The 13919-nt window shown below is 47.7% G+C and overlaps 2 protein-coding genes across 5 annotated transcripts in view; one reads left to right on the top strand and one right to left on the bottom strand.

The window, feature by feature from the left end:
- The window catches only part of dock1 (dedicator of cytokinesis 1), a 236223-nt gene that overhangs the window by 125297 nt on the left and 97007 nt on the right, over nt 1-13919 (bottom strand). The window lies entirely within an intron of this gene.
- Nucleotides 1-13919, top strand: part of LOC135247371 (inhibitory synaptic factor 2A) — a 29179-nt gene that overhangs the window by 8170 nt on the left and 7090 nt on the right. The window contains exons 2-3 of the mRNA XM_064320730.1: nt 3612-4779; nt 12003-12074. Of these exons, the coding sequence (XP_064176800.1) occupies nt 3617-4779; nt 12003-12074 (1235 nt within the window). The 5' untranslated portion in view covers nt 3612-3616. The remainder of the gene's footprint in view (nt 1-3611; nt 4780-12002; nt 12075-13919) is intronic.

The raw sequence follows: 13919 nt of genomic DNA, 5'->3' as shown, positions 1-13919 counted from the left end.
CTGACTTGGAACGGCAGCTGTGGCTGGGTTTATGAAACGGGCTCTAAAGTTAACAAGCTCGTCTCCGAAGACGAGGGAAGCGAAATGACAAACGGCGCGGCTCCGCGGCGGGAAAGGCGGGAAGGGCGCTCGGCGACGCGTGCGACGCTCACGCCGCGGTCAGGCGGGCTCCCGCCGGCTAATTCCTCCCTTTGAAACCGTTCCGTCTGAGGCTGAACAAAGGCCGTCTGGGGACCCCGACGCTAGCAGTCGCTACATCTTAATCTCACGCCGGCTCTGTAGTTCCTGCCAGGCAACGAGGGGAAAGACTCAGATTCCCATCTGTCAGCTACAGCCGCAGAAGGCAGGCCCGAGCCCTAGCGGGACCGCGCGCGCCCGAATCGAGAGGAACGCACGCCGCTTAGGCAAAGAGAAGGGGAAAACCTGAACGACCGTGGCAGTCCCAGAATCCCTCACTCTAATTTCACGGTCGGTTGGAAGTGCATTAGGGAGCAGATTTAGCCAAGGCTAGGTTGCGTTTAGGAAAATATTCAGTTAAATATATTCAAGGCTCACGTAAAACAAAAAGTTTTTTTTTTTTTTTTTTTTTGCCTTTGAGGAACCGGTGTTCCATAAATACTGATGAACCACTCAGTCAAAGCTAAGCAGAGAAAACACTGTGATTCCACAGCTGGGCCTAGCGCCGTATGCTATGAATAAAACATCGCTGTGTCCTAATTGAATGCCTTTGAATACCTGCCGACAGTGCTATTCCTGCACAATAATAATGCCAACCCGGAACCTATGCTTTCAGAAATACCTTATTATAAATCCACCTGAGGTCATTATGACCTCACAGGAAGTGAAATCTGGCTGAGTGCTTTGATGTCATTTATGCAAAATGACCGGCGGTAAACAGCAGCAAGCTCTGAACTCTAATAATGATTACAAGAACATAATAACAGCACAGCGCAGATAATTGCTTGTAGACTATCAAGAGGAAAGAAGAGGGGTTGATGGTTTAAAAAAAAAAGAATCTGATGCTTGTTGCTAAGATACCATGAATTTCATATGCACTGTAACTGGGAAAATGAAAGGGAAGAGAAATGTTTAGTACTAAAACCCCCGGCCTGCTTTTCTTACATAATTAAACGCGGTTGTTTTTTCCTTTTTCTGGGCATTAATGAAATTACATTTTTAAGATACTGTACAATCGATTATATGTCAGCATTGTGGAATTTCATTAATTATTAATAAAGGCAAATTAAGAACCTTTAACATTCTAACACAAAGCACTGACCATCAAAGAACACATCTTTTATGCCTTTTCAGCAGACAGATCTTACCCATTTACAGACAGAGGAACCCACGATATCCATACGACCATTTTTCCCAAATCACAAGAGCCATTAATCCGCGCCTCTGCGACTGTCCCAATGTTTTACTCTTCAGGTAATTGGAAGAGTTGATTTGGAGCTAGGCCTAAAAGCCTGACCGGTGCAGCAGGCAGAAGGAGGAGCCCGGGCTGACAGCTCCGGAGGACTCTGAGATACAGCCGGTGCCGAGCTCTTTCATCCCGGGACCGTTAATAACGTCCGCAGATTAGATTGATCAGATAGAGAGCTCGGCCCACCGCAGATACCGAGGGTCCGGATGTCAACATCACTCGTCCGGGCCTCGATTCCGGAGACAAATTAAGCCGGCGATGAGAGCAATATACGAGGCATTATCTGATGAGTGAGTTAGTTAGTGTGTGAGACAGAGAGAGATGAAGGGAGGAAGGGAGAGAGAGAGAGAGAGAGAGAGAGATTTATATTATGTCAGTTAAAGTGACTGCTAAAAGGAAACCCGTATTGACTGCATTAGTGACAAGCCGGCTGTATGATGAGAGATGATTAGCATTCGCAATTTCACCGGAGAAAAACAGACAGAAAGGTAGCAGAATGTGAATTCTTCCACGCATGAGCGGTAACATGACAGCTCGAAGTTAAATGAGCTAAGCATCTTTACTTTTTTTTGTGATTTTTTCCCCTGATCTTTGTTTATTCAAGCACAGCGACGCTAACGCTTCTCAGCGGCGTACTACTACTGCTGCTAACACGCGCTAGGTGGACGGCCTCGCTGCGTTCATCGATTGCCGCGGCCGTTTCAGCCGGTGCGGTTAAGACCGTCCTCGCGGGGCGGCCCTTCTTACCAGCGAGCTAGGGGATAAGCGTTGGCCCTGGCCGCCGCGGCTGCCCTCAATCGCTCTTCTTCTCGTTAGGCGACGGCTGCACGTCTGCGGCCGGAAGCCTCTCGTAGACGCCCCCGCGCGGGGCAGCCCCTGCCGCGGTGGGTCTCATCACGTTTGCCCACGTCACGTTCGGCGCGCGCTAAACTCGGCCAGTGGGAGACCGCAGAGATGCACGCTTGGATTTTGGCCCTGGGTTGAGGGAACGACAGCAGCTGCTGTTACCGGGGTCCTCTTGTGCTCCCTGCCTCCTGCTGCAGAAGTAACCATGGAGAGTTGTGTCCAAATGACCAGAGGCTACTTGGACATTATACCCTCTCTGGAACTCCAATCTACACGAAGTCTGACAGACCAATAAATCGGGGCAACATGAATCTTTTCAAACCCCAAACCCTCACATAAATGAAGGCGGGAAAGGCTAAATGGATTTAGCAGAGACAGCAATCATTCGAAACAAGTAGTTAAATCTTTATACCTTACTGGAATGCGGCCCAGCAGATTGTCATTGACAATGATAAAGAATATTTAAAATGCACACCACACAGCATTCACTGTACCATTTGACATAACCACTGCATGACCATTCACATTAGCATGTTCAGTCCTGTATATATTCATGGTATTAAAGCAGCAAGTACAAAAAAGTAAAGAATTATCTAAAAAGCACAATATAGCACTTCAGGCTTTAGTGATGGTATTCAAATTTTTAAATATACAATCGACAGAAAAGTCAGGCAAACCTGGAGCTGCAATAGCACATATCCAAAGCCAGCCTTGTGTCCAACTGTCATTCACACACTATGAAACTATGACATCATACAGAAGGTGGAGTCAGGAGCAGTGGTAAGTCCCACATAATGCACACAAGCAGTTTGTTATACAGCAGAATAACGAATGAATTCTATTAAAATTCTAGAAATAAGAGGGTCGCCTACATACTACAAGACAGGCTCTTGGCACAGTACTTTCCAAAGTCACAAGAAACTGACAAAAAGGGCGCATTTCAAGGACAAGAGACCAATGAAACTGTCACAACAAGCACATTCGGCAAAGTGTCATTACATCACAATAGGCTGAAGCAGGAGTGTGTGAGAAACACACTGTTTTCCTTTTAAACCAGCTCTGAAATGAGTGATTAGGATAAATTATTCTGACCCTTTGTTATATGTGGGAGGAAAAATGTTTACCCCGGAAAACATGACAGCGATGTTTGCAAGTGCTTGTCAATTTTTTCCATGTGTACACATTAGTGGAACTATTCTAAGCCCAGGGTTTCATTAAACACATGCGTGTGATTGTGTGTGTGTGTGTGTGTGTGAGAGAAAAAGTATATACTCTGTAAAAAAGTATAAACTCTAACTTCTAAATTCCTAACACTAAATTCTCATTTCCTTCCTTTCAGGAACCATGGTGAGCAGGGAGGCCAGCAAATGCATGCTCACCAACTCGGAGTCTGACTCCGAGACGGCGCCCTCGCTGGGACTGGAGGGGAAGTACTCCCTGGACCCCGGCAGGCAGCAGGTGAGGAAGAGGAACAAGGCCCTGCAGGTGCGATTCAAGGACATCTGCGACGCCCAGAACGAGCAGGCGGGCGGCAAGGGGGGCAAGCCCGTCTCGTACAAGGTGGCGTACCGCAAGTACATGACCGTGCCCGCCCGCCGCTCCATCCCCAACGTCACCAAGAGCACGGGCGTCCAGACGTCCCCGGACCTCAAGAAGCGCTACCAGACCTTCCCCTTCGAGCGCAAGAAGGGCCACGGGCACTCGATGAAGCACGCGGCCGGCTCCGAGGCCTTCAAGAGCCACAACAACGGCTTGGCGGCGGAGCCCAAGGGCGCCAAGTCCGCCGAGAGCGCGGCGGGCCCCTCCCAGTGCCGGGGCAAGGCCAGCGTCAAAACGCGGGCCCTGCTCCACACCAACGAGTGCATCGCCACCGTGGAGCACCACGCGGGGGGCAACTGCGCCGACGCCCTGCTGCTGGGCTTCCCCGACGAGGCGCAGTGCCCGCCCCCGGACGTCCCGCGCGCCCCCGACCCCGGCCCGGCCCCCGAGGCCACGCCCGGGAGCGTTTCGCGGCCGAGGGAGGCCGCCCCCGCCCCCGTCCCCGAGCGCTCCGCAAAGCGGCAGCTGCTGAACTTCGAGGAGTCTTCCGCCGGGACCCTGCGGGACACGGGTTCCAAGGTGACGGGCCCCATCGCCTGGAACTCCCTGACTCAGGTGGAGTGCCTGGAGAGCCCGTCGGCGCGCGGCAAGCGCAAGAAGGGCCTGCAGCTCAACGGGCTGCAGCAGGCGCAGTCGCAGACGCTGCCGCGAGCCGGCTGCCCCGCCCAGGCGCGGTGCCACGCCCGCCCCGCGCGGCCCGCCGGGGGCGTGCCGGACTGCGCCGGGGGCGGGCCGGCCCCCGCCGTTGCCGCCGAGGCCTGCCAGCAGATAGTGCCGGTCACTCAGGACGGGGAACTTAAAGCACAGCTGCAGGTCATGGAGAACCTGATCAGCTCCAGTCAGGAGACCATTAAAGTGCTTCTGGGAGTCATTCAAGAGCTGGAGAAGGGAGAGGCCCACAGAGAAGGGTAAGAGAGAACGACATGCTCGGCACGTGCGCTAGCATGCTAATTATTCATCTGCAAATGCAGCTTAGCATACGACAAAGCCCAAAATGTTTTGAATGTCAGGGCTGTCTGAGACTACTCCATGTTATTGTCAATACAGGCTATGTCATACTTTTCAATGATAAGTCATTTTACAGAGATATCTAAAATCAGATCTTCAGGGATATAAAAAGTAATGTTAGTTGCTGTGGTAAAAAAAAAAAAAGGGTGATGCTATCCAACTTCTCCACTCAACGGGAAAAAAACCTTTTTATGACAGTCTTTTCTGAGGATTAAGCAGCCCGGCTTGAAAAGATGCAAAGAATGCCCTTGGTTGCGCCAGAACACTTGCTCATAACACACACCAATCCCTCAGAGCCTGCAGCTCAGTAATGTATTCCTGCAACGGGGGCCTGGACCACAGAGAGTGCTGCAAACATAAAACTAACAATTAAAAATTGATGTTAGGTTTCCTCTCTGCGTCCGCATCACCTTCTGGTGCCAGACTTAATGACAAAAAAGCATGTGCGCAGCCAGTCCATCCTCACCAGCCAAAGAAACCCATAAATATTCATAGTTTCTGACTTTTTTCTTTCAAAAATCCAACATTTCAGGAGAAAAAGTCCTTGTCATGTTACATAATATGATACATGCCACACGTGAAATTCAGATGGATTTTGCATTCAAGAAAAAAGCTTGCATGGAAGAGGACTGTGAAAACCTATCCAATATATTATGCCACACGTCAGCCCACTGCAGTCAGCTGCTATAATTTAGTCGGACTCACACTTCACACATACAATATAATGTTGTGTTGTGGCCTTTTTTTCTCCCGAAAGGTCAGGATTGTCATATTGGAAACAAATGGTTGAGAGACAATTCAGTATGAGAGCTACTATAGCACCAGTAAGCTAAAAAGCAGTGTTATAGCAAGTTATTCTCTTCCAAACAGCACAGTGCTACTTGAAGTACTGAATATGAAATAGGGTTTGATGACCTCTTAAGATTCACACTGTAGGAAAGGATATATATTCATAGAAAAACACAGTGTGCATTCAGTGCAGTCTACAAGATCCTTCCTTTCAAATCACACTTTTCCCCAAAACAATTTCCTGTAAATGCCATTTTTTTTCAAAAATAAAAGTACTGATCACCGCCGCGCGGACAGCAAATTCAGAAAAACGACTTCAGTGTGGGGACTGCTGGGTGGCATATCCTGATAATGCACTGCTGTAGTCTGCAGATAGGTCCTAACCATGCCAGTGCGAACTGCAGCTGCCAACCCCACAGGGCAGTGCATGCTTGGCTCCACGGTTGCCAGGTTTGGAAGGGTTTCAGTCGGCTGGGATGACATCATCTCATCACACCCCAGTGAACCTATCAGAAATCCCACCTGCTCAGGTGCACATGAAGGACACCCCTTCAACTGATGTGAAAGCTATGAAGTCGTGCGGAAAAATAGTACCATGTCACCCGTGCGCGTGCCACAAAAGGACCGTTCCACCACTATGGCAACAACTGTAATCAGCCAATCCCAAAACGAGGCTGGGAAAAACTACGGCCAATCCCAGCGCTTCTGACTCAAAATGAGGCACTGTCTCGTGAAGCGGGATTCCTTCCTTCTGACAGAGCCACGTGACTTAGCACCGCTACACCTCCGGAGCGTTTGGGGGTGGCCTTTAATTACACGACTCATTCTTATCCTGTTCTGCTCTGTTAAAAATCAAACCAAAGCCCCACGAAGCATGACCTCAAATCAGGTTAGAGTCTGGACGCCGAGCCCAAGCAGATGCTCGGCTGTCGACTGGGTGTGGAGGGAGGTTTAAAGCTCAAAGCTCCGTGCTCTGTCTAAAATGAAATGCCTCTAAAACCCAAGTGACCCATTTACTACAAAATAAACCTTGCTGATTTTTCAGGAAATCAGACTTCATAATGCCCAAACAAGACTACTGCAAACGGCGAATTCACTCCCAAGCAAATACGTATGAGCATACATCAGTATCCATACCATTAGTATCTCCTCGTTCATTTAAAACATTAAAAATTTCCACAAGGCTAATCCATTTATGTAATACTGCAGTCTCTATAAAGGGGCAAGACAAACAGCATATTTTTTTTGCAGGCCAAGTTAAAGAAAGAAATCATTCCTGGTCCACAAGGACCCTAAACGCATTGCAGAGTCAAGCATTACATTTACCACCAGACAACCACAAGAGGCAGACACCTTTAAGGTTTCACGATGCTCATCAGCAGGGTGTTTACAGCAAAATATCAGCTCGACGTTGTTCGTTGCCACGCTTAAATTCAGGCAGCGCTACGCAGACATTCGAGTTCGGGACGCCGACGCTGGAAGGTATCCAGAGCGGCGATTAAAAGCTAATCCGGACCTAGTTCCAGAAGCCAAAACCACTTTGCGAAGATTACTACTGCACGCGGAATAATTCAAACGTAGCCGATTTGACAGACGTGAGAAGCCGCAGAGTTTGACAGTTGCGCTGCGGGGGCTTCCGTAACCGATCTTCCCGCGCCACTTTTCACCTTGAGGAACTTTATTCGCGGCGACTGCGCGCGGTCTGCCTTTTGCGGTGTTTATCATGCGTACCTTGCAAACCGCAAGAAAAGTTATAGTGCCCGCACAGGAGGGTGAAAAGCCCCTTCGGCCGTAAGCCTTCCAAAGATATTGCACTTCACACTCCTATTTGATAGTGTTTTCTTCCTTCGCTTTTTCAATTTCCCAGACCTAGAGCCTAAAGACGGTGTTTTATTAAGAGTCCGGACAGGAATACTAATGTGAGCATCAGCACGCTACATTAGTCTTATTCCCCCGCTTTTAGTTAAAATACAGAAAAACAATGAAGGCCCACAAGGGGCAGGTGATTCGTGAGCTCAGTTAAATTCTATAATGCCACTAATTGCGCGGTACCGCTTTAATATTTCACAGTTGTGAAGATGAAGTGAGTACATTTTAAGTGGCCTCAAATCTGAGAGCGCACATTCGTCAGTACCCTCGGAAGCTAAAGTTTCCATTTCCCCTTTAATTCTGTTTTAAAAAAATCTTAATGTGTCGCTCACCTAAACTTTACCATTTAAAAAAATGTACCATTAATATTTACTAAGAATTTAATATTGGAAGAATTTTCTGCTTCTAAACGAGAACAGACCATTATGGTCTCTTTCGTATTTAGTTTTTTCCCCCCTTCATTCAGACAGGCAGAAAGCAGGGAGGGAAACAGGGAAGGGACCACAGCTCAGATGTCATGGTGGGGTACGGATCCTCTGCAGACATGGGGGGCTGGGGATTGGGCCGCCCTACACTGAAGCACTTTTCTATTTTTTCTAATGGGGAAAAGCACACAAGCCTTTAAAAAGCTGTGCGGCTTTGTCATCCTGTATTTTGTGCCAATAAAGACTATGAGACATTGTATGAATATTTTATAAGAGCGCAGTACAGCGGTCACCTGTGGTCTCAGACAGACGCTGGCCTCTTTACCGTTCCCCCGGATTACAGGAGGATCCGGAGCGCCTGGCTCTTTGTCACGCAGGCAGGCCGCGTCTCCCTGACCCCCCACCCCCCCAGTAAAATTAGCAGCTTTCCCACACGCCGCCATCATTCAGGTATTATCAGCGGCACGCTGGCAGCCGCCGCTTGCCAAGGTTGGGGTGAGCGTGAAGAGGGGGGAGGGGGGTTTTGGGGGGGGGGGGTGTGGAGGACACGACTTGCCTTTGAGGAAAGTTGACGTCTTTAAGCAGCCCGAGGGCCTGGGCCAAAAAAGGAGAGCGAGAGGGAGGGAGATAGAGAAAGAGAGAGAGAGACAGACAGTACCTTTTTCTTATCCAACAAGCTTTGGCAATAAAATTGTACAAATTTGTCATGCCAATAAAGCGTATTGAATGGAAGTGAACTGACTGAGAGACAGAGACTGATACTGAGAGACAGAGATAGAGGCAGAGACAGACGCAGAGAGAGGGAGGGAGAGGGAGAGAGAGAGAGAGGGAGAAGGAGAGAGAGAGAGAGAACTGCACTGACGCATGTCCACTGCAGAACACCGTGAGTGCATTGCCGTTTCCTGGGTTTCACAGCTAAAGCTTCGCTCAGTCACACCTACCGCAGAGGCCAAGGCACATTCATCTGGACAGCAGAGAACACATTTGGAGTGCCTGATTTTTCACATGAATTCATTCTGAAAGAAATCGGGCTTGTTTCTCTCATAGCACTTCGCAGTATTGCTCACATACTGAAATTCAGCATATTGCAGGTCACTGTCTGTAAATAGTCTACAAATTCAGAGATCCTTGAGAATTTTCACAAAAGAATGTTATTACAAAAACACTACAGAAACACGAAAACAGGATTTTGTTCTGAATACTGGTGGAAATAGATGCTGCCTTCAGAATTTTCAGCGATGTGCAGGCATTTTACCAGTATTTAACACTTCAAATAAAGTATGTGACCCAGGTTTGTCATATTAACACATTTTTGCTCACACTTGGCATGCGCCCAAGGTGTCGTACATGTGCAATAGCTCCCTGGCCATGCCAACTCACACCACAAACTATAGACTGCTACCTTCTATAAATGTGCACGATTCAAAATTATGACTTGTCACAAACCTCTCTTCTCAAGATGTCCTCTGTACAATAGCTCACGTTATTATTTTTGTATTTTTATTAACCAGCCATTCGGCTTGAGAACCTCGCAATCTCTAATGTTGCTGAGAAGCACACTTTAACAACGCGTCTATATACATCACGACTTTCATTTCCAGAAGTGCCTGAGCGCCAACCCCCCAAAAGAGCATCTAATAACAATATTGGTCTCTACAGGAGGGGTGTGTAGCTGCCAAGTCTTGAAAAAAAGGCCTGTGAGATTTATGCCTGTTTTAATGCTCCGCTTTAATTCGAGACGGTGACACTCCGCTTGGCGATTCAATGCGGCGTGACGCTCGCCCCTCGGTGAAAGACCGCATCGAGGACCCAGCGGAAACCGTGAAGGAGCGGGAGACGTAACCTCCACTCCGGTGCGACGCGATCCGATTGGAGGCTTTCGTTATCACATAATTTCAATTTGATTGATTTTGTACTGTTCGTTTCCAATTGCACAATATATCTAAGCAGCCTTGCCTGATTGGGAGGGGGGAGGGGGGGTAGAGAAATTGAGTATAGGTTCTTCCTCCATCATTAATCCTCTTCTTGGTGACACAGACATGACGTGAGATGTGAGCTTTTGTCATTTCTCATTTCACGAGTGATCTTGCTGGGAAAGCCTTATCACCATGCAGATCATTTCATGCAAGTGATTGAATCCACCCCCCCCCCACACACACATACACAAAACCCAACATATCACACTAGGCCCCGCATAGAAAGAGCCGGCCATTAGCATTAAATCCACTGGCCTGTTTTTCTTATTGATCCGTTTTCAATTCAATTTCAAAATCAGTTAATCCAACAGTTATGTCACTGACAATAAAAATTGTATTGCATACGGGATTCTCTCCACTGGATCAATATTCAATGCCCTGCGCTGCATGCTGGTAATGGAGCAAGAGGCCATTTCTGACCTCATCCCTTTCGATTTTAATGAAAACCTTTGAAGATAGCTGTCTGAGCTCGAGATGCACACTGTGAAAATGTTAGACCTTAATGGCCATTATTGCGCATACAGGTCAATGATAAAGCCTACATTACATCATTCTGCATACCCCCACCAATGGTTGCTATAACATGCAAATCAGAGGAACTGGAGTTGAGGGGATTAACAACTAAAGCGTATAGCTATTCACTTCCTCATTATTATCAGAAAAGGAATGCCTGAATTCCCTTTCCCTTTGCACCAATATTGGCCACAGTCTTCATATGGAATGGTAAACAATTTTACATCAATTTTCATAATGCCTGCACTTTTTCCCAAGACTAGGAAAAATTGAAAACAAGTGGGGAAAAAAACAAGGGGTGAAAAATACGTTACTCAATCCACTCGATACCATTAACATTGAAAACATACTAAATTTCTAAGTTAAAAGGCAAACAAGGTAAATAATTCATTAAAGAACCCTGCAAATGAGTGTAATATTAAACAGTCTGTCAGAAAAATACATCAGAGAGGGTTTGTTTTGCAGAAAATGAATCTTGAATCTACGTAAAAACAGAAGACACTGCAAAACAATCTGTTACTCCTGCTGTAACATTTGTATCTTTCCACACTCCAAGCACCCTATAAATTCTCATCTTCCATGAATAAGTTTTCCATAGGGAAATGAATCGGAAAGAAAAAAATGTATGAAAAACAATTCAATGACAGACATTAAAATTCTGAATGAACTCCACATAGCGAGGAAGTTCAGGTGTCAGGAGCTTTTGTTTTTCCTTCTGACTGCAAACAGGTAGTGAGTAAATTGTTTTCAGTAACAACACTGACTAGATCACAAACAGTTTTGTTTAAGGGGCCATAAAAGAACGGAACTCTGAAAGAAGCTGAGAAAACTGTTTGCTTTTGGCCACTTACCAAAAGAAATGTCAGGTCATAAAAAAGGGGTAAACATTTAGAAACACAGAAAATTGCCTTCTCGGAGCTACAAACTACAAACTCTCCTTTTCAATGTTGGAAACTATGTGCGTCCACATACAAATACCGTACACAAATAAAAAAAAAACTGTGATCAAATACCAAGCTGGCAACTGCTGTTTGAGCATTGAGCAAAGTAATAATGCAACTGGAATAATTTCTGTACATTCAGCAGTAAAAATGGACACAAGCAGTCAGTTATATATACAGTACCAGTGATAAGGTTGGGCAAATTTACATATAACTGCTAGCTATGAACAATTACAGTTCTCAGCAGGTCAACTGCAGCTGTCCCTGATCCGACACGAGAATTAAAATTTAATAGGCAAGGCTAGGAGGTTAAGACAGCAGATGGGAAAGCTGATCGTAAGTCTGGTCGTCAAGAGCAGAAGGTTGACGGATCGTCTTGGGTCTCCATGCGTGGACCCGTTAAAACCTCGCGGGTTCGGTGGGAGAGGTGGAATTTTATTCTCCACGGTGAAGAGACGCAGAAATGAGAAAACATAACTTAATTTGGCCCACGTTAACTATGAGAGCTAATAAGTAATGACAAACGAGATGAGACTCAGCCTGAGCAAATGGGGAGGGTACGGCCAAACGAGCCCGGTAATTACTCATTCAAACGTTCTTATCTTTGCAGCCTCTCCTATCGAACCGGACAGGACACGGCCAACTGTGACACATGTCGGAACAGCGCATGCATTATTTACAGGTTGGTTTTTTTTTGTATTCCCAGTCTTCTTACTGTGACTTCTGCAGTTCTGCGAGAGCCATACGGTCTCTCTTTTGCTATGTCAGTACACCGCGGAGGGGTACGGGGGGAAAGGCCAAGCCGATCGGTTAATTAGCCGAGTGTCCAGATATCGCCGCTGGATTAATGTGTGCTGCGCTCAGCCGCGCTGGTGCCGTCACAGCACTATGATTGTATCTCCCTCTGAATTCTGGGAGTTTTTGTGTGTGTAAGACAAGGAGAGCAGAAGCAAGGAGAAAGCCGTACCTAGCAGACCCACTTTGCGAGAGACAGAGAGAGGGGAGAGAGAGATTGAGAGAGCTAGAGAGAGAAAGAGACAGAGGCCAGTGCCAAGACAACAGATAAGGATTACTAATGGACAGGTGCCATCAGATAGGGGAAAATTGCTTGTGCGCTGTTAGGGCTTTATGGGAGATTGCAGAGGAAAACGTTACATGACTGACAGATCGATGATGCGCCATACCGTCAAGGAGTGAAATGTGACAACGCTTTTCATCCGAGGGCTGTAATTTACGCATGAAAACTTCGCTTCCACTCGCACTTCGACGGAAAATTCATCTCTTCTGGTCCGGCGTTCGTCTGAAACGGCGCGCGGCGAGCGGGCCAGGGCTCAGCGGAAAGAACCCGCCGATCAATTCTCCACGCGAGGGGGTTTTATTGCGGTGTCACGCCACTGTTTTTACGCTCGGTCGAGCAGGATCGCGGCCTAGCGCGGCCCGCGAGGAGCGGATTCGACGTCACACCCTTCGCCGCGGCGCCGCGGCGGGACTCCGCGACGCGGTTCACGAACCACCGCCGCGTTCGGTCGTCGCGGCCGCCCGCGCGGTTACCACAGAAGCGCAGCCCCCGTCTACCGATCGGAGAAAACATAGGGTCTTAAATAGAGGAGCTGTGCCCAGAATTCAGCTGGTGTTCAGACGCTTCCGGATTCTTCCGCAATCTCGAATCCAACCGCCCCCGGGGCAGAGGTCTGTTCCAGACCGATTTCTCACCCCAGGCTGCAGGAACACACATCCTTAAAGATGTTCAAATTTATCTGCTGGTTCGGAGGATCCAGGTTTATATACGCCACCCCCGGGTGGGTGACAAATCCGCTCCGTCCGTGACGACCCGTCACCGGGTCGTTCCGGCGGGGGTGTCGGCCACCTGGGCGGGACTGACTGACAGCTCCCACCCACCTCCTCAGCCCCAGAGGCCCACCCCCAGCCATTAAAGCTTTCGTGACACGGCGGGGGGGTCAAGCAAGGGCACTTGTTTTTTTACTCTGCACTTACTGCATAACCCATCTCGCCCATAAATCTTTCACTGCAAAAGCATTTCAAGTCAGTCCCAAATGTTCCTTCTATCTTGGGCCAGCACCAGCTCGACTGTGAACTTAAGGTTGGAACATGTTGCGTGAACTATGGGCATTTTTAACCAACTGAAGAAGTAAGATAAGCTAGAGCACAAAATATTTTTCCCCGCAACCAGACTGGTTTGAGACGGAGACTCCCACAGATGTTTCAGAGGAAAGCAGATCACTAAAAGCCCTGGAAACAAAATCACTAAAAGCTGGCTCTTATGTATAGACCCTCGCAACTGTATAGTGAAGCAAATATGCACAATGTTTTTTGAAACAAGTCTCTCTCTCTCTCTCTCTCTCAGTCCCTCTCTCAGAGCAACAGACAGCAAAGCGAAGATGCCAAATTTAGGTTAGCGCTGCAAGTTCAAGGTCAGTTCTTCACAAACACAAGGCCACAGGGCTAAGAGCTGGATGCCAGCTTCAAGCTGAGGGACTCAAGAAGAAGACAGAAAAACAAATGACAA

Source organism: Anguilla rostrata, chromosome 2 (genome assembly GCF_018555375.3).
Source record: "Anguilla rostrata isolate EN2019 chromosome 2, ASM1855537v3, whole genome shotgun sequence".
Lineage (NCBI taxonomy): Eukaryota > Metazoa > Chordata > Actinopteri > Anguilliformes > Anguillidae > Anguilla > Anguilla rostrata.
This window is presented reverse-complemented; position numbering and strand designations above follow the sequence as displayed.